The sequence below is a fragment of the Sardina pilchardus genome, chromosome 5 (assembly GCF_963854185.1).
Source record: "Sardina pilchardus chromosome 5, fSarPil1.1, whole genome shotgun sequence".
Taxonomy (NCBI): Eukaryota; Metazoa; Chordata; class Actinopteri; order Clupeiformes; family Clupeidae; genus Sardina; species Sardina pilchardus.
This window is the reverse complement of record NC_084998.1, coordinates 7,271,207-7,297,439: the sequence shown is the minus strand read 5'-3', so window position 1 is coordinate 7,297,439 and position 26,233 is coordinate 7,271,207. Positions and strand designations below refer to the sequence as shown.

General features: G+C 45.8%; 1 protein-coding gene across 8 annotated transcripts in view; it reads right to left on the bottom strand.

Moving 5' to 3' along the window:
- The window catches only part of specc1 (sperm antigen with calponin homology and coiled-coil domains 1), a 97,946-nt gene that overhangs the window by 9,509 nt on the left and 62,204 nt on the right, over positions 1–26,233 (bottom strand). For 7 of the 8 annotated variants that reach the window (XM_062536186.1, XM_062536184.1, XM_062536185.1 and 4 more), the window contains 8 exons: positions 25,517–25,590; positions 24,723–24,898; positions 19,911–20,185; positions 19,343–19,443; positions 18,694–18,757; positions 18,199–18,343; positions 14,687–14,789; positions 859–975 (listed from right to left, as the gene is read on the bottom strand). In XM_062536186.1, coding sequence (XP_062392170.1) covers positions 859–975; positions 14,687–14,789; positions 18,199–18,343; positions 18,694–18,757; positions 19,343–19,443; positions 19,911–20,185; positions 24,723–24,898; positions 25,517–25,590 — 1,055 coding nt within the window. The remainder of the gene's footprint in view (positions 1–858; positions 976–14,686; positions 14,790–18,198; positions 18,344–18,693; positions 18,758–19,342; positions 19,444–19,910; positions 20,186–24,722; positions 24,899–25,516; positions 25,591–26,233) is intronic. The other variant, XM_062536189.1, reaches the window with a different exon arrangement.

Sequence of the window (26,233 nt, the reverse complement as noted above, 5' to 3'; positions counted from 1 at the left end):
TGATGCCACAGGGCATAAAGAAAGTCGTTTAGGCGGAAATTGTTTAAAATGTTGTGTTTTTTTGGCTCCAGTGACCTCTATGTTTGTCAGAGGGCTTCACCAATGTGCCTGAAGGACAGTTTAGGATGTACTCTTTCAAATGATACCACACTCAATATTATACAATACTGACCAGTGTCTTAACCATGGGTTCAACCAGGATATGCACCAGGTGTCTAAAATGCGAGGGTACATAAACTAGGGATGTGTAGGTATAAAAAAAAATCACAACAAGAATTTGCCCACCCAGATGGTACCGGTATGCTATATTGTGGGTCCTTGGCCCATAGACTAATACATACATAACACACACATTTATGTGCCCCAGGGCCCAGACTTGCAGTCTGTGTTGTGTGTTATTGGTTGGGCCTGTGCTGCGGGCTGTAGACAGAGGTATAAAAGTCCAGCTTCAGAAAGTTAAAGTCCTGCCTACCATGTATTGGCTCTACCTGTGTAAATCACAGGTGATTTCACTCATGAGCTCATCTACTGTACCTGGCTGAGGAGTTGCACTTACTAGATTCAGCTGATTTTTTGAATGGTTGGAGCACATAGGGTGCCTCTCATGCAGCGTTTATACGTCCTCCCTCGCTCCTCGGGCCTCGATCCTCACTGATCTACATAAAGAAAGATAGAGGAAGGGATAGACTATCCCATTGTTGCCGCCCCATCATTCTGTATGTAGATCAGTGTGGATCGAGGCCCGAGGAGCGTATAAACGCTGCATGAGAGGCACCTCTACAGTACAGTATGTGGCAGGACTTATACTTTCCTGAGCCGGACTGTTACAACTCTGTCTGTAGCTGTAGAGTACTGTACCTTGTCCTCTCTGATGAGCTCCTGGTAGGGGATGTGGGCCGGCAGGTAGGAGTGGAGAAGAGCGCAGAAGGCCAGGCCATCGCTCCAGCTGCTGCTGAAGTTGGTCATGTCAATGTTCTGGGGACGAGAGAAAACAGCACAGAGAAGGTTCCGGTTAGAGGCGCCTTCAAGCTGCTCTTCTTTATTTATAGAGGCGGCCGTCAGGGTGTCTTATCTCCCCCAGCAAAGCATTCTTTTAAGGACAAACTGTTAGAGCAGACGTGGATGTGGAACGTATCTGTCGTGGCTGGATGTACGGGTTGGTGTACAGAAACAACGTGCGTTTGTGCTCGCAATGCTTGGCTGTAATTCTGGGGATCTGGAGATCTAATGCGGAGCTAAACTGCATTTGGGCATTCTCCAGGACAATTATAATTACGACTGATTATGTTAGCTTTGATAAAATTACGTAGGAGGAAAAACATTGAATGAAAAGAATCGAAATAATCTAACCAAGGCAAAGACCTTGCAGCACGCAGTGAATACACACACTGAGGTGAAGTACACACTAACCCAGAGCAGTGAGCTGCCTGCCCAAACAGCGGTGCTCGGGGAGCAGTGAGGGGTTAGGTGCCTTGCTCAAGGGCACTTCAGTCGTGGACTGGTCGGGGATCGAACCGGCAACCCTCCGGTTACAAGCTCGAGGCCCTAACCAGTAGGCTGTATATTTAAATGGATTTTTCATCATAGGGCAATAGCTACAGTTCTTCCACAGATTTCCGAAGCAATGTTTTTAAATAACACAAATATACAGCCTATTGTCTTTAAAACACTGCAAACGTTTCATGTAAAAAAAGCCTCAAGACTCTCAGGCTAAGAACAAAGCTGTATGATGATGGCAAATTCATGTTAAGACTCTGCACTGAATTCTTAAGTGCAGAGCAGATGGAAGGTTCCAGCAGGTTTGGGCCACTGTCTTCCACAGTATCCTCCACAGTGCCCATGTTTAGTGTCTTCAGGGAGGGAGGGGGAGAGCAGGGGAGAGGGAGGTGATGTGCAGGGGGACACACAAGCAGGCCGGCAGGCAGGCAGGCAGGCAGGCAGGCAGGCACGGGGCGGTCGCTGGAGCTCAGGCTCAGGACGAGGCGGTGGGAGGGCTCACGAGAAAGAGAGAGAGAGAGAGAGAGACGAGTCCGCGGCTGGAGGCAGGAGCTTCGTGTGACGTCTGGCTGACAGGCTGCACCTCGTACATTCTGAAACCTCAAGCGCTGGCCAAACCCAAGAGACAGGACCGAGATAGCGAGGGAGCAGGAGCAAGTGGGAGCAGTCGGACAGGGAATGTCCCACACACACCCTGTAGCTCCTATCTCCTGGTGGCTATTTCCTGTGCTACCCACCCCCCACCCCCACCCCCCATCTCCCCGAGTTATTTGTCCTCCGCCGTTGTTTTCCCTCTGAAGCACGACTGGGAACGTGGCGGCCGGCCAGCGGAGGCCTCTCCTGGGTATGCCCCCGGGGGGGCCGGACTGGGAGGGGACCTGGGGCGGTCCTGACCTTTGACCCCTCCGGCATCTGGGTCTTTTGATTAGCCGTCAGATGACAAGAATCAGAGGGGCGACCCCGCACTCCTTGTGGGAGGTCACTGCCGGGTCCAGCACCAGAGTTTCATCTGGTGAGGGTTTTTTTTTAAACCTCAAAGTACAGCAGTTCTTATGAATATTTCTGTGTGTCTCAGAGCGTAAACTGTGTCAGGACAACGACCTCAGTGATCTCGCTCTGAAATGCCTCAGGTCCCACTGCGCCTTTGTCTGATTGTAATGACCTTGATATGCTTCCAGCCAGGGCCTGACTTGACCCCCATGTCCCTCATTCTGCAGGACAAGCAACCATACAGTATGTTACAACTGCACTTACAAATACCATAAATGTGACCATAAACTTTCTCTAATGGCCCGGGAAAAAATGAGGTTATGGAAAACCCATTAATTACACATGAATACCTGTCTTACATTTACAGTAATTTCCTATGTATTGGAAGATCCCACTGGAGGATCGAAACGTTGCCATTTATGTAGTTAATAAAAAGTGTATTTTTGGAGCTTACCCCTTGTGCGGACCAATCAATTAACCACATTGTGTACAAACCACAGGACATCGTTCTATGCAAGTTAAAAAAAAAACACAAACCCATATTAATACTATATTAACTGCCCCCGTGTATTAACCTCATAGCTGAAGAAAGTTTGCTAAATCAATGTCTAAACCTCGGCTAATAGTTGGGAAATTTCAGTAAGTCTCTTGGTTGCAGTGAAACGTAATAATACATGCACAGTAACTAATCCAGGGGTTTTCCTGAAAAGCAAGCATTCGGCGTTCCTCTTCCTCACTTCTCCTCTCTATCCTCACCAGACATGCATCGTCATGTCCCAAAGCATTCTTGGAATACCGCTGTTTCACTGATGAGGGGTTTTAGCTCTGACCCTGTTCTCCCGTAGAGAGAGTTGACCTCTGACCCCAGGCACGCATATGACATGCTGCTGCAGGGCCACCTTGCCTCTACATACAGTAATCTCACAAGTGCAATGTGGGCTTATGCACGTCTCTGGAGCAGGGGGCCACATCCTGCATTCATAAGAAGTGTGTGTGTGTGTGTGTGTGTGTGTGTGTGTGTGTGTGTGTGTGTGTGTGTGTGCGTATGTGTGCATGCACATCTCTCGGGACCACAACTGACTCTTCACTGATGTGTGTTATGTCTTATGTCTGTGTGTGATCAGGATGTGAGCAAGAAGAAACAGCAGACGGCATGCACTCCGAGACACAGATAAACGAGTGTGTGGGGGCTGGCCGTGTGGTAAGGGATGATTAGGCTCAGCGCTGAGGAATGTGTGTTTGGGGGTACTAATGTTAGAAACAACAGTCGACTGGACCGACACTGTGGGACCAGGCTCATGAAAGCAAACATAGCATCAAGTGACAGGAAGTGTCTCAGTGTGCAGTGTGCACAAAGGACTGAAGAGAGAGAGAGAGAGAGAGAGAGAGAGAGAGAGAGAGAGAGAGAGAGATAAACAGAGCGAGAGAGTGTTTCTGTCTGCATACATTTTTTCATGTCGAATACATTACGGGATCTTGAATCACTGATCAGCGTTTGGTCGTCTTCTGCTGAATTTTCAGATTGCCCTCAATAGAGAAATAACGTTACATCATCGAAGTTTCATGGTAACTGTATTTATGACATTTACAGGCATCACTTCCAACCTCATCTCCCTAGATAGAGCTGGGAGACGTCACTCACAGTCAGTCTAACCCATAGGCTATATATACAGTCTATGGTCTAACCTAGTTCCCAGTGTCATTTCCTGCAACAGAACTACACGCTGACGGAGCTTTGCATCTGCCCTGAATTCTGGTGGCGCGGGTCGGATGCCAGCGGATGCCAGCGGTGTGTGCTCTGCTCTGCTCTGCTCTGCGGGCAAGGTATCTAAACACATCTGAGCCCGACGAGAGAGCCAACTGGGACACGACTGCCGCAGACCTCACGTCGCGTCACGTCACATCACTCCCTGCGTCACTGACAGCCAGCCAGGAGCCGAACTCCGTCTCCGTCTCCGCGCCAGCCTCAGCAGGCCTGACAGTGACTCGCAGTCACATGATGGATGAACGGATGGGGGAGAGAGAGGAGAGGAGAGGAGAGGAGAGGAGAGCACGAGCCCGAACGGATGCGCCAGCAGACTGGCATGGCGTGGCTTCGCAGGAGAGCCCATTAGAGATCTGCTGGCCCTAATGGGGACTATGAGTGATGTGTCTCAAGGGGGGGAGTGGGGAGGGCACCCAAATGTGTTCCCTTCCAGAGTGACAGAGAGCGGGGAGAGAGAGAGAGATGGAGAGGAGAAAGAGAGGGAGATGGAGGGAGAGAGTGAGCGAGGGAGTGAGTGTACAGTAGTTTTCTAAGTAAGAGTTACACATGCTGTGGTGACTGAGCAGCAACCCCCCCACCCCCGCCCCCCCCCTCATGCCCCCCTGCGTTCCCCCTGCCTTTGTTTCAGCAGCGCAGGAGCAGGAAAAAGAACAACAAAAAGAGGCTAAAAAAGAGAGCGCTGAGGTAAGAACTCACACAATGAATCATTACGGCCCCTACAGCCACCGCAGATTTACAGCCCAGGAGAGAGAGAGAGAGAGAGAGAGAGGGACACAGAGAGAGGGAGAGGTAGAGGGAGAGAGAGAGAGAGGGAGAGAGAGAGAAAGAAAAGAGACGCAAATAGATGTGGACTGACAAGGTCACGTGGCTTAAGGAGCCCACAGTCTGCGATGCCCAGCAGTTGCAGCTCTCCTTTGCAGCGCTGTGCTGCTCCTGCTCTTCGGGATGCTCGTGAACTAAACACTTCAGAGTCCGCTGAGAATCTGAGGAGTCTTTGCAGTCCCTCCCACAGACCAACCAGATAAGACATTCCTCATCTGGGTTCCATCCTCATGTGCAAACACAGGCACTTTCTCAAATCCAACACAAGCTCCTGTTGTGACACCCACAGTCAAGAAGTGCCATTTGTCGCCCCATGTCACAACCGGCTTAACTTACTGTGTGTACACTAAACAAATCAGTAATGGTCAGTAATTGCCAAGTCCGCCCCCCCAGGTTGCATGCGAAGACCATTACTGGATTCCACGGTAGGTGTGTGAGTAAACAAATAGCAGCAGGTGTTTACAAACCAGGGCAGGCAGATGCACTGCTAATTTAAGATAGACAGTATGTCACTCTACAAGAAAACAGCAAGGGCAGCAGACAAAACAGATGCGCTACTACTCTCGGGCCTCCCCTCTCAAGCCTGACCGCTCTCAGTCTCCCCTATCAAGCCTGACCGGTACCTAGCGCTATCGGGTCTCCCCTCTCAAGCCTGACCCCTCTCAGTCTTCCCTATCAAGCCTGACCGGTACCTAGCGCTATCGGGTCTCCCCTCTCAAGCCTGACCGGTACCTAGCGCTATCGGGTCTCCCCTATCAAGCCTGACCGCTCTCAGTCTTCCCTATCAAGCCTGACCGCTCTCAGTCTTCCCTATCAACCCTGACCGGTACCTAGCGCTATCGGGTCTCCCCTATCAAGCCTGACCGGTTCTGTTGGTTCCACACACAGGCCCGGAGCACAGAGCGGGGGAGTGAGGCGAGCTAGCGGATGAGCCGTCTCCCAGCTCAGCCTGGCCGAATCCCTCCGCTGAATGGCGCAAGGGCCCCCTGTTTTCTTTTCTCATTGTCCCCGTTCTAAACAAACAGCGCTTTATTTTTGTTCTGAAAAATCTTTCGCCGTGTGTCAGACGAAACTGCGCCTGACCTAAATAAAGCACATCAAACGCCGAGACAAGAAATACAACGGGAAGCCAGCGGAGGGCCGACTGATGATCGCCTTACAATAACCTCCAGAAAGGCCACAACAATCAATGACAAAATGGTCCTAAAGTGACTCACTGGTCTGGAGCTGGGTCTTTGTCTGGGCTACAGTAAGTTACCGTGACGGGACAAACTCAAGTGCACTCTTGTAAATAGACTACGTTCCAAAGCCTTAACATTTCAGGGTTCTCCTTTGAATGCGGGGCAAAGTGCTAAGTCTATCAACAAGCAGAGATCTCGTACATGTGCTATACTGTAGGTGTTGTGTAGCGTGTGGGAGGTGAGAGCATTAAGCTTGCCCATGGTGTTGAATTAGCAAATTGATTTTGCCTCGTTATTAAATTAGCTTCAGATAGATATATTCAGGGTCAGTGGCGTGCTCAGTCCTCTTTGTTCCTCAGTAGATGTGTTGATTGTTGCTGGGTGCTCTTTGGTCCAAGGTAAATAGTTTGGGTAAGAAAAAAGAAAAAAATTCTCTATGACCAGGGAGTGCCTTGAGACTTTGCTCCTTGCCCACCATTCAAATTAGGGCTCTCTATGAATGCCTCTGGCATTGGTCTGACTGGTCGTGGAACGCGTCAATTGAAAAGTGTTGAATGAGTTTGAGGAAGATGGGACTGTGCTAAGCTAGTTTAGTAGCAGTACATCACATTACTGCTAGATAGTGTATTTATAAGTGCACTATTTTATTTTTCAAGTTACACACCCAGCAAAGACACTCCATATGAGGGCGATTTCACCCACTGTGCCTTAAAAACACGTTGCAGACCGAGTGTGTGGCCCTGATTGACTCCTTATGTAGATAATTACCGTATTTGTCTACCGCAAGATCTCGTTAGCTTGGTCCTTAACCCTTCTATTGTGTTAGGGTCAAAATTGACCCGTTTTCAAGTTTAACTGTGTAAAAAGCACACTTTCTTTTTTTGTCCTGGAATGAGGCTTCATCTAATCCTCAGACACACCTATTTAAATGCAGCAAAATCAATTTTCACAATTTTGGTAAATTCTAAAGGTCTCAAAAAAAAAAAGTTGCATCTGTGGTGTCACGGGTCCAAAATGACCCGGCAGAGAATACTGGCTGTTGTATGCATCACTTAAAGGCTATGGGTTGCTCTAAGGATCATTTATGGCCCAGTGTGCACAGTTATGGCCCACATCACCAACACACACACACACAGACACACAGACACACACACACACACTCGCGCGCGCACGCGCGCGCACACACACACAGACACATACCTACACACACATGCACCAGCACATACACACAGCACAGCATGTACATAAAAAAATACACAAACACATGCACAAACACGCCCACACGCATGCACACATACACCCTTACACACACACACACACACACACACACACACAGATGCACAGTACACACACACACACACACACACAGATGCACAGTACACACACACACAAACACACACACCTACACACACCTCACACACACACACACACACGCACAGATGCACAGTGCACACACACACACACCTCACACACACACACACACACACACACACACAGAGATGCACAGTGCACACACACACACACACACACACATCTTTGAGTACGTTTTCTGAGATGCAGCACTGTGCGAGACCACCGGAGCTGAGAAGTGAGTGTGTGTGTGTGATGTACTATAGCCTGTGTGTGTGTGCGTGTGTGTGTGTGTGTGTGTGTGTGTGTGTGTGTGTGTGTGTGTGTGTGTGTGTGTGTGTGTGTGTGGAGGGGGGGGGGGGGGGGCGTTTCTGTGTGCCTATGTGTGTGTTTGCATGTGTGTATATGTGTGTATGTGCATGTTCTGTGTGTATTCTGTGTGTGTTTTCTTTCTCTCTCTCTCTCTCTCTCTCTCTGTGTCTGTGTGTTCTGTGTTATCTGTGTGTGTTCTGTGTGTGTTCTCTCTTGCTCTCTCTCTCTGTGGGTGTATCTGTGTGTGTATCTGTGTGTGTGCCTGTGTGTGTGTGTGTGTGTGTGTGTGTGTGCACGCGTGCGCATGTGTGTATGTGTGTGTGTGTGAGAGTGTGTGCCTGCGTGTGTGTGTGTGTGTGTGTGTGTCTGTGTGTGTGTGTGTGTGTGTGTGTGTGTGTGTGTGATCTGATATTGGAGTGACAGTGACGGCAGAGAACACAGTGAACATGTACACATAGAGAGACATAAAACACACACACAAGCAGACAAACACACACACACACTCATAGACAGAGAAGCACTCATACACAAAAGCAAGCGCACACATGCACACACTCATTTACATACATAAAAGTTGCTGTAAGGGATGGAGTAGTCGATGGAAACAAAAGCGTGATTGATATTTGCGGAGAGAATGTGCAGGACTGAGCGGCGGTCATATTGTGTACCGCTTTGCGGTACATCTAGTTTTCAATGTTCAGCTTATGGTTAAATTGTTTGGTTAATTGGTATGGTTAAATAAAAGTTGGTTTTATGGAAAAAAAAATTACTTGTTGTCTTTATCCTACCATTTATCTATGCGGGTCCGTTTTGACCCGAAACACCAAAGATGTCACTATTGTTAATAATTTTAAATAATAAAAATAAATAAATAAAATTGTTTTGGTAGGTGTACTCTAATATTAGTTTATAACACATTTACAGTTTATTGTTACTCATTCTATAAAAAAAATAAGTATATTTAGTGAATTTTAACAGTTTTTGCAATCAAAAAACGAGTTGTATATTTTAAAATACTGTGTCTGTGGAGCCAACTAAAAATAATTCACAATTCATTCCATTTATATGAATACATACTAAGCCAGCAATTAGCTGAAAAACAACATTTGAAGAAAACTGATGATTTTAAGCATTTTCAAGCATTTTAAAATCATGGGTCCAAATGGACCCGCTAACACCACAGGTGTAAACCGCTTTCTAACACAATACAAGGGTTAATGAGCTGCAGCCAGCGGCCTTCTCCACAACACCACTAATGATCAGAGGATTTGTGAGCCATGACAAACGTGAGTGACACTGTACCCCCCCTGAGAACCGTGACACGCGTGAACCTGTAAACCCCTTCAGACCACACATGCCTTACGTGGGCCATATTGACCAGTTGTGGTTAACGTGCGGCTCGTGACGGTTGCTGCCCTCCCCCTCCAGCTCTCATCATCCTGCCCCAGAGCGGCCTCAGCCAGCACCTCCATATTAAAAGGCCCCGTTGATGAGCCGGGGCTCTGAGAAACGACGTGTGCTACGTGCACAGAGCCTTCCTTACTACACGTAGTGACAGACAGCCAAATAGGCCCTGTGGTCTCCCCAGGGCTCCCTGCATGGGGTGAGGCAGAGCGGTAGATAAAACAGAGTGGCGACACTCCCATAGACCTCCACAGGAAAAAATGGCAGCACTTTTTCCAGGCTATTTCCTCGTTATGGGGCTTTTGGAACTGTTTACAGCCAATCTCTTGGTCAGTAGTCAATGAGTTAATTGATTACACCTTCCAGCATCAGAAGTACATCCCACCCTCCTGCGATTCAGCCATTCAGCACAGGTTTTTTTGGAACTTTTAATCGTGGCGGCAACATCAAAGAGTGTCGCAACTCTCTCTTTCTATGGCACTGGGGTGAGGCAGGTAGACGTGAGCTGAGGTAAGGAGCTGGGGCCGGTGCTGAGAGGATGTTACAGACAGGGCGGGGGAGGGGAGGTGGCGTTGTAGCATCCCTCTCGCCATAGAAACAGCACGGTTGACACACACACACACACACACAAACAGTACACACACACACACACACACACACTGTCAGATGTGGCTACTGTCCCACGGGCCAATTACAGACTCCGCATTAGGCTGGCCTGGTCCGCAGCTCAAGGCTTGGGATCTGCAGGCGACACTAATCAATAGGACTCTGATGGGAGTCACGCACATGCACAGCTGCACAGCGCTGATGGCTTCTGCCTACTGTACTGTACATGGGCCACAAGCAACACATACAAACAAACAAAACACACACACACTCTTCTTTATCTCGCATATCACTTATCATCATCAAAACATAACTCATCTGTATATAATTCCTCAAAAATTTGTATAAAACAACACCATATCATGCCTGCAAAGACTAATGTCAGCAATTCACTCTATATGCAAAGTGCATCCACATGCGCGGCAGCTTACTAGTTCGCTCTTAGTCAGGCATGTGTGCATTCACTTGCAAATTGACATGAAAATGTCACGGTGGTGCACACTGCAGGGACATATGCCTTTGGTGCCCTTCACGCCCAAGTGTGTTTACAAAGTCAACAAACTCTCATAGATTAACGGCAAGGCCTCTTTTTTCATTTCAGGGGCCTGTCATTTAAATGCAATTAGCGGCTGTTTGGCCAAGGTTCCCGCTGACAGTAGCGCGGCCGTCTAACGAGCTGTGCTCAGGTGACCCGTGCCCTCTCCGGCTCACGCAACGGGCGGCTCACGTCTGCCCCGCTCCAGGGCGGCCATGGCGGCTCCGGCCAGACGGCCGAGACAATAAAGCAGCCAGTTTCCTGACACCTCGTCTGAACCGAGCACAGGAGCTGGCAGCTGTGGGGTGGTGGGGTGGGGGGGGGGGGGAGCAGGTAGGAGAGAAGGAAAGGGGCAGGCAGTCAATATTCATAACGGTTGTGCTCTCTTTCAATAACGGCCATCCCTGCGGAAATGAACAAGGCTTTATGCAATTTACGGCAAGAGGGCTGTCAGGGGAATCTGGCCATTCACTGCCCCCCCCCCCACACACACACACCCCCCACCCTTATCCCATCTCCGACACAAAACAAACAGACATGTTTGAACTCAACTGCACCGTAGGCATACTTGCTCGGGGAGAGAGACAGATAGTAAACAACGCTGAGACGCACACAGATCCCCACGGACGCTGCACACGTGCGCCTCGCCACGCCGCGAACGTGCGCCTTGCCACGAACGTGCTTGCTCCCGCGTCCGCTCCCTCTGAGCGCGTCAGGGCCAGTTGAGTATGTCCTTCTGACGAGGCTGTCCATCTCCAGACGTTAGCAGGTAATTGGTCCTTAGACAGGACTGTTTCTTATTACGGAGGGTCCAAGTTGTCTGCACTGACCTTTTCCCTGCGCCGCCATTAAGCTCAATTTGCAGCTCGTGTGCTCCTGAGGTGCGTAACCTTTTCCCCGCTGCAGCTAGCGCCAGCTCCAGGCCCGTGGCCATGTCTGTGCCAGGGAGCATCCTCCACATCGCTGAGAGGGACATGGCGCTCTAAACCTAATTTCATCTGGCTTCACACACACACACACACACACACACTTTATTTTCACCCACTGGTGCACCACACATTCAATAAATGTTAAACGAAACTTTGCCTGGCAATGCAATACATTTCAGACCAGTCTATGTGTATAAACTATACTACATCTTCTAAAATGGATTGTTCTGGTCCTTGATTGTGACTTCTTGCCAGATATATGTACAGTAGTCACTGTTTTAGAAAAGCTGAACAGCTACAGTAACAACACCCCTTAGCTGTTGTACAATCAGTGTAACCTACAGTATGACCCCTCGAGGCTTATTGCTTCATTATAGACAAATGCATTAGGATGACTGCCATTACTGCACATGACTTCAATGACATGCCAATCTAAATCCATAGGTATTAATGTGGATTTTTTTGTGCACTAGGATGGAATTATTCTGGAGCCGAATAGGGCTTCCTCAAACTGTTTCCAAAACGTTGGAAGTGTATAATTGTCTAAAATGTCTCGGTATACTGAAGCATTTAGACTTCCCTTCACTGATCCAAGCCAAACCCCTGAAAAACAACCATTGTGCCATTATCTCTTCAAAAGCATGGCTGTGAAAAATGCACAAAGCAAGATCTATAAAGACATGCATGGAATAACTTCACTGGCTTGCAGAGAACAGGAGCCTCTACATCATCAAATACCTTTGGGATGAGGTAGAACAGACATTGCGAGCCAGGCTTGCAGTGCTTGACCTCACAAATACCCTTCTGTTAGGCTGGGTGAATCCTGCCTGAACTTCCGGGGAATTTGAATTTCGCCCGGCAGCTCAGGCTGGAAACCAGCAGATCTTTATCCTTTTTCTTTATCTGTTCACTGCCAGAACCTTTGGCTCCAATCAGAAACGGCCACACTCTAGTCCTGGCACGCTATTGGCCGGTGACCTGACGATAACGAAACTTAAGCGACGCGAAGTGCAGTAGAAACAAAGCGCAGCCCCGCCAGACTGACGTTCAATCTTAAAAGATTGAGCTTAGTATGGTGAAAACAAGACTACCCTTCTGTATGAATGGGCAAAGATTTCCACAGACACTCTATAATCTTGTGGAAATACTTCCGAATACAGTGGAAGCTGTTACAGTACTAGGGGACAAACTCCATTACATAAGGCTTTAGAAAATGTGATATCATTGATAGCAGGTGTCCCAGTACTTTTGCTCTATATTGTGTATTGGATGGGTAGAACATTGTGGATTGTTATCAGGGACTCTGCTCTGCTGTGAACGGATGGATATTTTAGGGCTCTAATATCACATTCTTGGATATAATCCCAGAGTATGAGCCATTGTTGTAATTCTGCTTAGTATATAATCCAAGAAATGAGTCTTACCCATTAAGCCTGAAAAAGAAAACAGAGTTCTAATGTTTTGTTGCATGGGTGGATAACAGAACATTGTTTTAAAAGATGCAGTCTATCTGTCAAGTAAGAGACAGAGTCAGGTACCACAGAGCACAGGTACAGTATGCTCTGAGCCAGTCTATCAGGCCGACGCTAAGATTACATTTAAACAAATTTGAATAGTTCCTAGATAAACAGATGCAAAATGTTTTCAAAAGATTCCAAAGATGTCTTCAAAATGATACCTGCAGCAAGGTTGAGAAGCTGAAAGGCCCTGCAATGCTTTGGTGCATGATGCTGACTATCTTGATGGAAAGCATGTAACAAACAACAGCAGTGCAATGCCCCCTGCCCAGCCCTCTTTGTTTCATTGTTAAATGTACCGAAAGCTGCACAATAGGAGGGAAAATATGAGTCTTTAAGGATTTAAGTTACACAAAGGCCAGATGGAAAAAATTCGTAACTCATTTAACCGTCAAGAGCCTAATTACCTCAAAACTAAACTTCTCAACTATTAGCTAAAGCCTCTTATGACATTCCAGGACCCTGAGGGGGTGCATGTTCTCCAGTGGGGCCCAAATGGCCCGTCTCTTCTAGCCAGGGAAAAACTGGCGCCCTTGACATGAAAAACCACCATTTTTCTATTACTTGGCTTAAAAAAAAATTGAGATTAAAAAAATACTCTAATCAAACACACTTGAGACTTCTGCACACTGGATCAGCCAGTATGTGTGTTGCACAAGAACGAATACCATCCACATCTGTCTGTCAGCAGACCAAAGTCTGCTCCGTGGAGGGATGGTGGATGATGTGCTTAGAGGCCACAACTGTAAGCCCTACAAGAGCAGCAAGCAAACATGAGGACCCAAAGGATCAAATAATGACTCAAAGTTCACTGCCCAATATGCCGCAAACCACCAGATTGGACCAGTGATCCCATTGAAGCCCCCTGACTCCCCAGCCTCACCGCCTTAATGCCAGGGAGAGGCTTTCTCCAATATTAGCTCTCAACACCCACTTAGCTGACCGCTAAGTTGTCCCGGCTGTGGAGTGTCTGCTAGATGCTAACAGTGGGCTTTAGGAGAGAGACTCCAGGTGTAGCACTTAAGCGGCCATCAGAGACCCTGTCTTCCTTTGCCTTTGTGCTCAAGCAGGGCTCAGGAGAATCCAGAGTTAGCACTTTCAGCTGGCCCACGGCCTTCTTGCACATCACAGCGCCAGCTAGGGAGGGCTACAAATCCCCTTAGTACTCAGAAAGCCCTTCGTATTCCCTTAGTATAACTGCTGACTCAGGTGAGGACTCGGCTGCTCAGCGGCAATATTCCATACGCAATAGCGCAAACAAATCACGGATCACAGATTAGCTGTCCATTATGTCCGATGATGGCACTTGCTCCAGGGTAGGGAGTTGAGGGGTAGGATAAGGGGTTACACTCACACACACATCTGCAAATACAAGGTATAAGCTCAAGTGTGTGAATGCATAACATTGACTGTCAAACATGAACACTGATGGTATCAGTGTAAATATTTGTAAACAGAGTAACGGGAGACCTTGGGTAGACACTTAGACGCTGTGGGGGCGGCAGAAAGATCATTGAGTGACAGGATTTTTTATGAGCGAGCCATTTCACGGTGAAGCAATCCAGTACTTCACACGCGATCTTGTGTGATTGTGTGTTGTTGTGATCTTGGCATGTTTTGTTGAGCAACACAATACTAGATCAAGTGACAGATTGACAGAAAGAGGGAAAGAGAGAGAGATGGACGGAGGTATAGAGAGAGGGGGATAGAGATGGATGAGAGACCCAGAGAGTCTTCAGTGTGAGATATGTGTGAGGTCGTGGACCTCTGAGCCGTACCGGATAGCCCTCTGTTTTCTTCTGGCACCACTTCAGTAGAGCGTTTCTCTTAGATCCTCCGTACTCCCGGGCCAGGGCGGCCAAAGGGTCCTTTCTTTCCGCTCTGTCACCAGGGGACACCACACGCAGTCATGGGGGAGAGAGAGAGAGAGAGCGAGAGGGAAGGAATAAAAACACTTGGCAACATCTGTGCATGTGTGACTATGATCGATGTTCTGGTATGGGGTGCAGTGTGTGTAGGAGGGAATGTGTTTACAAACAACCAGCGCTAAGCGCTGCCGTAGACTCGTGTGTCTTCTTTTCATGTGGTTAGACAGAATGTGACACTCACACTCATACTTTTGGCCTTTTGAATGTAAATAAGTCACTAAGGTGTGTATATAATATATACAACCCCATATCAGACCATCGGACATTGTGTAAAATATGAATAAATACATAATGTAACAATCTGCAAATTTCGTAAACTCATACTTAGTTGCCAAAAGGACACAGACAACATATCAAATGTTGAAAACATTTAAAAACAAAAAAAGTTGGGACAGGGGTAAAAAATGCTGGAAAAATGGTGTCATGATAAAGAAAACAACATGAGAAATGTTTCGTAAGTAATCAGGGTAACTGATTAATGACTGTAGAAGAGCATTCCTGAGAGGCAGAGTCTCTAGGGTAGGGGCATTCATCACTCTGTGCAAACCTGTGTGGACAAATTATGAAACAATGTCCTTTTAATGCTTCTTAACATGAAATTGTGAAGTATTTGGTGAGGTCATCATCTACAGTACATAATATAATTAAAATAGTCAGAGAATTCAGAGAAATCTTTGCGAACTAGGGCTAGAGCAGAAAAACAACATTGGATGGCAGTTGTCTTTTGGACCCTTTTGGACAATGCATTAAAACCAGACCTGTTTCTGTAATGAAAATCATTGTATGGGTTCAGGAAAACCGCTGATAACCATTGTTGTCTGAGAACAGTTTGATACTCAATTCCGAAAAGCCAGTGCAAACTTTACCATGCAACAGGCAGAATCGTATTTACCGGTAGACATGATACAGAAATTCCACCATCTTATCTGGGCCTGAGCTTGTTTAAAATGGACTGAGGTAACGTGGAAAAAGGTCCAGTGGTCAGACCAATCAAAATGTGCAATCATGTACTCATCTGGTAGAAGCTAAATCAATTCTGAATGATGCACAGGTTTTTTTTTCAGGGGAGAACTTGGATATTTCAGAAAAACAATGCAAAAATGAATTCTGCACAGTTTGCCTTCAGATGGGAGAAACACGGATTTCAATGAAACCCATGAATAGGACTTCCTACTTTCAATGATGTAAAATGATGATTTAAAATGATGATTTTTACATCATTGAAAGCAGGAAGTCCAACATTGAAATCCGTATTTCTCCCATCTCAAGGCAAACTGAGGGAATGATGCACGACCATTCAAAAACATGACTGGTTTTCTAAAGATACAAAGCTTAATGCTAATCAGTGAAGTGTCCCTTTAAGAATACCTCCTACTGTTGAGCAATTGAAATCCAATATCGGGGAGGAATGGGACAACAGTTAATTCTCAAAACTCTAGCAACTGGTCTTCTACCTACTGTAAACATTTACAGAATGTTGTTAAATGAAGAAGTGAAGCACAGTGGTAAACATTCCCTGACCCAACTTTTTTGGAAACGTGTTGCTGGCATGAAATTAAAAACGATCAAAATATTTTCCATGAAATAGTCAACATCTTAAATTGTCTATGTCCTTTTTGCTGTTATATATGTTTTTTACAGACCTGTATATGATCACATTCTGTTTTTATTTGTATTTTACACAATGTCCCAACCTTTTCTGATTTGTGGTTGTATATACACTACTACAGTATATACAGCAGGCCCTGCCTAGTTTGACTGTTTTGCATCTCAACATAGGGGCCCATAGGGGCCTCTCCCTGAGGGTGACACAGCATGAAAGTTAATCAGGGCGCGGAGCACAATCATGGGAATAACTGGAGGCACCCTGGTCATTGCACTTAGAATCATGTCCACTAACCTCGCCGCTACAGGCCTGGAGCAAACATTAGCCATTTCGCTTCAACAACAAGGATAGCATAGGGGATGGGCGTGTGTGTGTATGTATGTATGTATGTGTCTGTGTGTGTGTGTGTGTGTGTGTGTGTGTGTGTGTGTGTGTGTGTGTGTGTGTGCGTGGGGAGGGGGGTTGTTATGGACATTGACTATGTTGCTGAGGGATTCATCATCATGTCTGGGAAAGCTATTCTTCCCTGTGAAATAATGTAGTCTGACATGCAGAATTGTCTGAGGCGGTATTACTGCTGCAGAGGCCACACAGAATAAAAAAAAGTACCTCAAAACACAGAAAGAATTGAAATATAATATCCATTCATAACTGATATTTAGATCTACTGTATAGTACTTCAACTATTAGCATTCCATAGCGTTTCTCACATAGAACTAAAATAGCACCCTTTATGGTAAAGCTAACCGTTGAATAATAACAGGTCTTTCCAATGCTAATGTATGAAAGAAAGATATTGTAGTTCTTGCCAAAAATGCCATTACTCACTTTCTGGATGTCTACTCAGAACTACACAAATCACTGCAGGTCCATTATTGCACTGCTGGAACTGAACTTGAGTAAGTAGCGAAATAAACTAGGGACGGATATTACTATGAGACTAAACAAAACAAAGAGAAAGTCATTTCCAGGACTCAAGGGCCTGATGGAAAATGTAGGGTTTCTATCATTACAGTTAAGAACATAAATGTTTTCCGCTGTTCAACATCAAGACTTTCAATGGACTGAAAGCTATTGGGAATTACTTGCGGAACAAAAAAAATCATGTCAGCTAAATTTTGCTAAAGTATGTTGTATGGACAAACTACAAAAAAAAAGAAAGAAAAAGAAAAATAATCCAAGCACAAAAATGACTTCTGTATTTGGAAACATATCAAAACACTTTTCTCTCCTCAGAGAATATACATATTATTCCAATTTGCTCAATGCCAATGAAAGCGTTCCCCATGAACATTCATGTTGTGAGATGCCTCACTAGTCAAACACAACATGAGAGAGCGATGAAACTACTAATGTCAACATTCACAGGTCAACATTAGTTTACATTATGGTCAGTAATGTCCAGTCCCTCTGGGGCTGGGCAATGTCAGTTAAAACATTCCCAAGAGTAATATTGTAAACACTTACACACTAGCAAATGTTTCATGTATTAGTCATCTAAATATGACTAATGCATAATATATATATATATATATAGATAGATAGATAGATAGATAGATAGACAACATTATGTATATATTATGTACACACAAATGTATAAACAATTATATAAACAACACTACTAATTCTCTATAACTGCTCTAATAACAATAATAATAATACATTTTATTTATAATGCACTTCACATCAGTGATCTCAAAGCTCTATAACCTCTTTACAACCTCTCTATGTGGTTATGTTGGTAAGAGTGCTGCACCTGAGTTTACTGTTGTCCCACGTGTAGCCGTAGGAGCCCAGGGAAGTGCACAGAGCTGCAGGGCTCTTAATCACAGACTCCAGCGACGGGCTCTTCCTCATGAACGACACTGGTTTCAGCTCGTCACTTGGGCTGGAGAGAGGGTCTGAGAGAGATGTAGCAAAGAAAAGAGAGAGATTAATGTTGAATCTTTAAATTTCTGCAGATTAATCGCCACAATTGATGTGCAAACAAAAATGTCGGGTTTCAAGGGGAAAGACCAGGATGCACTGAATTAATCATCTGCTATTAGGGCCCTTGCTTGTAATAAAACCTCTTCCTAAAGATCAATACACGGACATTTATTGTTCCCATCAGCTACTCAGATGAACATTTGGCTATTCTTGTAAATCATTAACTTTGTACTGTAAATGTTGGTTAATGGTGAGAGTGAGGTGTGGTTAAACCAGAGGGAAGTGTGTCCACAGCAACAATGTATTCTGAGACTGTGTTTACCAGGGTGAGAGAAGTTGACCTTTCTTGGTGTGGTCTTGGACAGTGGCTTGATTGCAGTGTGCCTCTAGAGAATGAACACAAATGATCACACGCGTTATGCATGTGTTGAGCAACGAGCATTCACACACACACACACACACACACACACACACACACACTCACACACACACACACACACACACACACACACACACACACACACACACGCTGGGTGGACATATCACTAAGTCTACTAGGACATAGCTTACTTGTGCAATCATATTTTTTTGGCCTGAAGACCCATGAAAACAAAAAACCTTCCAAAAAGCCATCACTCCTATCAGATGCAAAATTCTGATAGCTTTGATACATTATCATCTGCTGTCAAAGTGTCCTTTAGCGAGACACTGAACCCCAAACTGCTCCCAATGTGCAGGTTGCTGCCTTGCATAGTGTGTGTGTGTGTGTGTGTGTGTGTGTGTGTGTGTGTGCGCGCGCGCGGTTGTGTGTGTGTGTGTTTGCGCGCGTCCCACGTGTGAGTGTGTGTAAATGGGTGAATGTGAGGCATGAAAAGCTCTTTAAGTGCTCAGTAGAAGAGTGGAAAAGCACTACATTCATGCAGCCCATTTGCCATGAGGAGACTACAGGTGGATTGTGGGACTTGTAGTACCTGAGTAGGATGCACTGTGGCAGAGGGGGACGTGCTGACAGGTATGCCACTCAATGGGCTGCGGGTGGAGAGGCTGACCTTCAAGCCTTTAGCAGGACCATCTGGATGGGGAATGAAAAAAAGGAAAACATCAAAGAGAAACCCTCAGCCTGGTGGCTTATAATGGTCACGCATACGACGACAACAGTAAGCAGGGCCTGAGTCTGTCTCTTAGATCCCGCTCCTTTACACAATTTGAGTCAAGCTAATTATACAGGTGCTTGCGTACACCAAAGAGCTAGATCCATTTCTCACCACACAAAGGCTATATATAATGACTTGCCGCCCGGCTCTCAATAATAAATGAGCATGCATCCCCTCCCATCACGCACAGGTCCTCCATCACAAAGACCAGCATACAGTACATCAGGTCTATCATCGCCGCCTCGCCTTTCTCCCGAGCGTGTTGTCGTGTCGTGTGGAGTGTGTGTGTGTGTGTGTGTGTGTGTGTGTGTGTATATTTTGGTCAGGTGATTGGCATTAGGGACCAGAGTAAATCTGGGTGCTTTCTGCAGATCCTAATCCCTACCAACCAGCTGTTGCGCTCCAGAAGTTAGGGAGGGGTTGGAGGGAAAGAGCAGGGGGAGAGGGGGGCTCGTGTCCTCACTCTCGAACGGCCGGTCGAAGTTCTTGATGAGGGATTTGACCGAGGCGGCTGTCTTGGCCTGGCTACTAGCAGTGCCTCCGCTGCTTCCCCCCTCGCTCCCGTTGAGGCTGGCGGGGGCGTTCTGGGTCATCACGGGGATGCCACACCACTGGACCCTCTCCTCCGGCGCGGGCGGACTCCTCTCGTCGCTCTGTAGCCTAGAGACAGGAAGGGGGGGGTGGGGGGTATAAGGCAACACTGCTGCAGAGAGACAGGACTTGTCTGATGCAGCTACAGTATAACACAACAACGCTACATGTACGTTAACTCAGCGGGACGAGCAATATACAGTACCGTAATTTCCCGACTATTAGCCGCGGCTTATACAAAGCAACGCCACATGTACGTTAATTCAGCGGAACGAGCAATATACAGTAAACAGACAACATATGAAGAGAGTTGACATAATCAGGGAAATAATCATGGTGTGCAATAGTGCACAATGGTGAGAGTGTGCAATAGTACAAGAGTGAAAGTGTTGACATAATCAGGGAAATAGTCGTGTTGGTACAGTATGCAGTCATCTTGGAGCAGTGCATTTTCTCACATTAAATCACATGCGCTGAGAATAAACATCTAAAACCTGTGGATTATAAAGTGAAAGAGAGAGGAAGGTAAGTCTGGTAAACAGTCTGACCCAGTGCACGAAGGATTAAGACTGAAAACATAAAAAAACAACAAAAGAGACCATAAAGCCTCTAAAAAGGTTTGATTCACATTTATTGTCTTGAAGCAATAAATGCACACAACATAACGGTTTTACACACTGAAATGTATACTTTCATATTTCAGCTTTCCTAAGGAGCAGCAATACAATTTCTCTCTGATAAGTTTAAACATACGAGTGTAAGGCATTTTTTAATGTCTCAGTTGCACAGTAAATAAATAAAAACATCTCAGAAACCCTCTTAAGAATGCGGTGGTGGGGTATAATCTGACTTAGATAACCAAATGCTGTAATAATCATGGTTGTGGTTGTGGCACAGTACTGCTGTTCTGGCACAGTCCTCTACATTGTTTATTTAGAGTGGCTAAAGCCGCAATGACAAATTTAACCTGAGAATGGCCAAAATGGCCACGGAGATTAAGCCAGCAGATCGGAGCGATTTCCCTGACATTTGCCTGGCTATTTATCAGCTGCACCGGCCCCAGAGTAATCATTGAAATCAAGAAAAGTAATCAATAATCCCGTTAGAACACAGCTGCTTAGCACAGAAACGGCTGATGAACATGACTAATTAGTAAAGCTCAAATACTGCTTCTAATATGGCGATGCGATATTGCCGTTATCAGAATTCTTTGTAACAATACAATTCTACACAAGGAATAACAATACAGGGCAAGAATTCATGAACTCTTAGGTCATGTGAATAGAACATTTTTGTGAATTGTTTTTTAAAAACAATTTAGGTATATAGGTGAAAAATGATGGACAAATTCACGTACCATATCTAAACTCATATATACCATTAATTAGGGAATTTCAGATCATTTATGTACACTTGTATTAACTCTATGCTGCCACCTAGTGACAATGCAAGTATAGTGCGTTTTGGTATACAGACAGCAAATGATGATGATGATGTGAAACATTACAGATCATGAAATCTTCCATGAAATGAAAGTGGCTTAAATGTTACTTTATTATAGATATTTTTTTTACAAACACCTATCATCACATATCACAAGAAGGATAGAACAAAATGAAAACTAACATACATGAGGTGTTGCATCAAGTGGAATGAAACTTCTAATAAAATGTTCACATAAACACCTTTTATGTCATTGTAACATGGACTCCAAGGAGTGTTTTATCACCATCAAGGTACAATCTAAAACTGGCCAAAAGTGAGGATTTGGGCTGTTTTGTCATTTGTATTGGCTTTTGTCCTAAGGCAATTCATCTGGTATTTCTAAACGTCAAAACTTACAAAAAATTTCATGGAAATATATAGTTGCTCAAAGGCACAGTAAAACAAGCCCAACACTTGGATATGAATTGCCAGTTGTACAGACATTTAAATCATATCACAATTATAAACATTTATATTTCACTGTAAATCAAAGTATTTTCACATATCACAAATTCACATATTCTTGCCACTATCAAGGCTGATCTAGACAAGCCAGCCAAAGTGACTTGAACCCGTTCCTGTACTCTTGGTACCCAACATGTTACATGTTTTTCACTTAATACTGTAAAACTGATAAAGGCATATTGGAGTCGTAACACTGTCTTCTGGCAGTCTTCATGCGCATCTGCCTATCTGCCCTCTACTGCTGTTTTGGTCTCAAAGGCAGATCCAGTGCTGAGCCTGAAACAGAGAGAGCGGAGGAAGATGTCAAGCGCAACTGATGGAACACGACCATTAAATAACAAACTTCCAAAAATGTCTGGGTTTTACATCAATCATGTGCCTCCTTGTAAGGCTGAGGCGCCATGTTGAATGGCTTCACTGATCATGAAAGCTTTTAGTAGACAAGCAAAATGCTCCCCATCCTGCATGCATTTCTGAAATTCATAAAAACATGAGCATGTTTTTATAGATATAAAACATGATTGTTTTACAGAGAGTACTGTACAGCCACCGGTTCAGGTTCATTCAACAGTTTTGTGCAAAAACATGGGCAGTTTCACTCAAAACCTTTTTTTTTTTAAATCAGTTAATTTCAGTGAAGACATTCATTGTAATAATTTGTACGAGATGGATTACAGAGTCAGTGCTGCAGTCGCTCAGAGCAGACAGCAGGTGGAGCTCTATGCTACTACAGACGGCCAAATGAGAGATGAGGAGCGGTTACGTCAAGCAAAGAAACCCAGCATTTCAAGAGCATTTCACCAAGAGACAGACAGACAGACAGAGAGAGAGACAGACAGCATATCAGTATCTCAACCAGCTGACAAGGAGACAGACAGAGCGAACTCATCCACAGCAGAAGCAGTGCAGAGAAGAAGGCAGAGAGAGTTCAGGGCAGCACACAAAGCTAATCCTCTACTGCTATGCATCCACTCCCAGCACACAGCAACCCCCCCGCCCCCTCCCCCCCAAAAAAACCCAATCATTCACTACCAGGGAAGCACTCAGGGCGGCGCCAGCATCCAACTCACCTGGGTCCTCACACAAGGGGGGGTGCGGCCATGTCAGATGGGCAGTCCGCTAGAGCGTGAGGTCAGGGAGGCTCTGTGGGGCGGGCGGCCACTGAGTAAAGGAGCGGCGGCTAGGCCCGACTCCGAGGAAGGGGAAGACGAGGGTAACGAGTGGGACTACTGGCCACTGAGGACTGAGACTACCGGGCTACCGTAATCCGTGAGGCTGGGCTAATGAGCGGGACGTTCGTTGTGAGCGAGCAAAGTTTTTGGCACAAACTGAAAAAGTGTAGAAGAAGTTTTAAGTTGTACGACAGGACAGATTTACGGCCAGATTTCTATACGTGGATGCAAACCGGGGATTAGGGTAAAAGGGAACCGGCATCAATATCTCCATTGAACAGCTATAGTCTAGAACTAGGCTTAATCCACGTATTGGAAACTGGCCCATACATACACGTAGTCTAAAATCACAGAAGGCTTTGGACCATTGAACTTCTCTTGTAAACGTTTTGTCTACTTATTTGTGCATGAGTCTATTGATGGTCAACACTAGTCGACTCCAAAAGGGTTAGTGTTCGCCCAAATTATGATTTCAAAAAGGGCTCTGCTACTAGTATGGACCCTGGTATAAACATGCAATATTTTTGGACAAAAAAACTGATCAAAACCACACATCATTACATACTGTATAGCCTTAATAATCTATGCAGCTCATCAGTCTAACATGAGCCATTTCATGAATCAGATATAATTTAATTTTACAATGTGACACAATAACACTGTTATGTACACCTAATCATTTGTCAATCAACATGATGGTGTGTCTGTGTCAGTTGAGTGTGGTGATCTTTTCTTGATATTCTAGACTTTTTAAATGATTATTATTATTGCCTTTGGATGGAATGCACCAACGTGCCGGTGGCATCACAGTGACACGGACAACAGGAGGAAGGTCAGAGGGGACAGCTGGACAGTAGGCAGCAGCGCCGCAGCTCAAAGCAGAGAGGAGGAGGAGGAGGAGGAGGAGGAGGAAGAGGAAAGCTTCTAAGGGGCGCAGGATAGCTAGAACCCGTGGGAAAAATTAGAGCGGTCCCCCTCAAATCCCTGGATTTGTAAAGCCCTGAAAATCCAAGGATCAAAACTGCGTTGTAATCCAATATGCTCATGGCAAGCTCTTACAGTAGCATCGCCCGCACACTGTGTAACGGTAGATTATTCTTTTATTTATCTATTTATTTCTTTAAAGCTGGATCAATACTCTTCTCCCAGTAGCTTGGGCGCTAAGTAAACTGATTGGTTGGGATCATGATCAGCTGAGGTGTGTAAGAAGAGAAACCCCCCCACCACACCAGCACCCGCCCCCTCACAATCTGCGCTCAGAACAGTGTGTGCTGACCAAGACACTGTGGGCAATCAGGCACAAGCTGATAGAGGCACAGTGGACAGGAGGAGAGAGAGAAGGTGGGAAGAAGTTAAGAGAGAGAGAGAGAGAGAGAAAGACACCATTAAAAATCAGACACGGGGGGGACAGAAAAACAGACAGCAGAGAGTACAGTGGCGCTTGTTTGTTTTTACCGCCCCCTCCTGGTCGAGCGAGGCCCTACCTGCCCAGCTGCAGCTGCTCCAGCTCTCCGGCCAGGCGGCTGCTGCGCTCCTGCTCCTCCTGCAGGTGGCGCCGCAGAGCGCGCACCTCCTGCTGCGCCTCCACCTTGATGTCGTTGGCCACCACCACGGCCGTCTGCAGGTCTGCCTGGAAGCGCAGCCATTCCTCCTTGTCCTCCTGAGATGGAGAAGAAGACCGTGAACAGAGAAACAAAGCAGAAGGCCTGGGCCGGGGGGGGGGGGGGGGGGTCTAGGTTCTATTGATCATCATCTTTTCTTTGTATTTATCTGTCTTTTTTGCTTTTTATTTATAAAGCTCACTGAATTGCCTTTGTGTACAAAATGTGCGATATAAATGAAATGCTCTAGAGTCTAGCCGTCTGTATAATCTGTAGTCGTCTGTATAGTTTGTATTTTAGTCGTCTGTATAATTTGTAGTCGTTTGTATAGTTAGTTGTCGTCTGTATGGTTTTCAGTCTAGTCGTCTGTATAATGTGTAGTCTAGTTGTCTGTATAGTTTGTAGTCGTCTGTATAGTTTTCAGTCTAGTCGTCTGTATAGTGGTTAGTCTACTATAGTTGTCTGTATAGTTTGTGGTCTAGTTGTCTGTATAGTGTGTAGTCTAGTCGTCTGTTTAGTGTGTAGTCTACTGTAGTTGTCTGTATAGTGTGTAGTCTAGTTGTCTGTATGCTTTGCAGTCTAGTCATCTGTGTAGTTTGCAGTCTAGGAAAGAGAGGAGATGGGTGTACATGTGTCTGCTAGTCCGGCTTTGAAACAACTATGCCACACAGCCCCACCTTCATCTGCCGATTCATAGCCTTCATTTGCTTCTCCAGATCCATCTTGTGTTCTTCCACCTTCTTCAGCTGATCTGGAAGAAGGCAGCAAAGGGGTATGTCAGGCCTACTGGCACCAGAAAAAACACAAACCTCCTAAAACAGGATGTCTGCCATCACCACCACTTGCCAAACGAGGATCGACTCCTATCTCCTCGGATCATAGTTGGGTCCTGATGCTGTTGACTGATCCCATCACTGGATGCACATTAACTAGCAGCAATTAAACATCACATCACATACTAATTCTTACATGTAATGGGACACAAAGCAAAGCCAAATACACACTATGAGGATAAATGGCATTAAAGTATAAATCTGTGGCACAAAAGCACCACTGGGGTGCCACTGTGTGTCCTGAATGTACTTGACGCCTGCTGTGCTTTTGTCTAAGCTGGCAGGGGGGCCGGCGCGGCTGGGAAGATTAGCACATAGCCTTGTACATCGCCGCCATATCCAGCCCGACAGAATCCACTCAGTGGTGCTTGTCCCTAATCACGGCAGAGGCTCCTGCCAGGATAGCAAGCGTCTCTGGCTGGCTTTGAGGGGGAGAGAGAGCTGCCATGGATCTCTTAGCTGGGGCCCTGAGCTCTTACACAAACACAGAGCCGATCCAGCGCTGCTCTCTCTCATGAGCTACAGTACAGGCAGCACGCTATCCTTAAAAAACACGCTGAG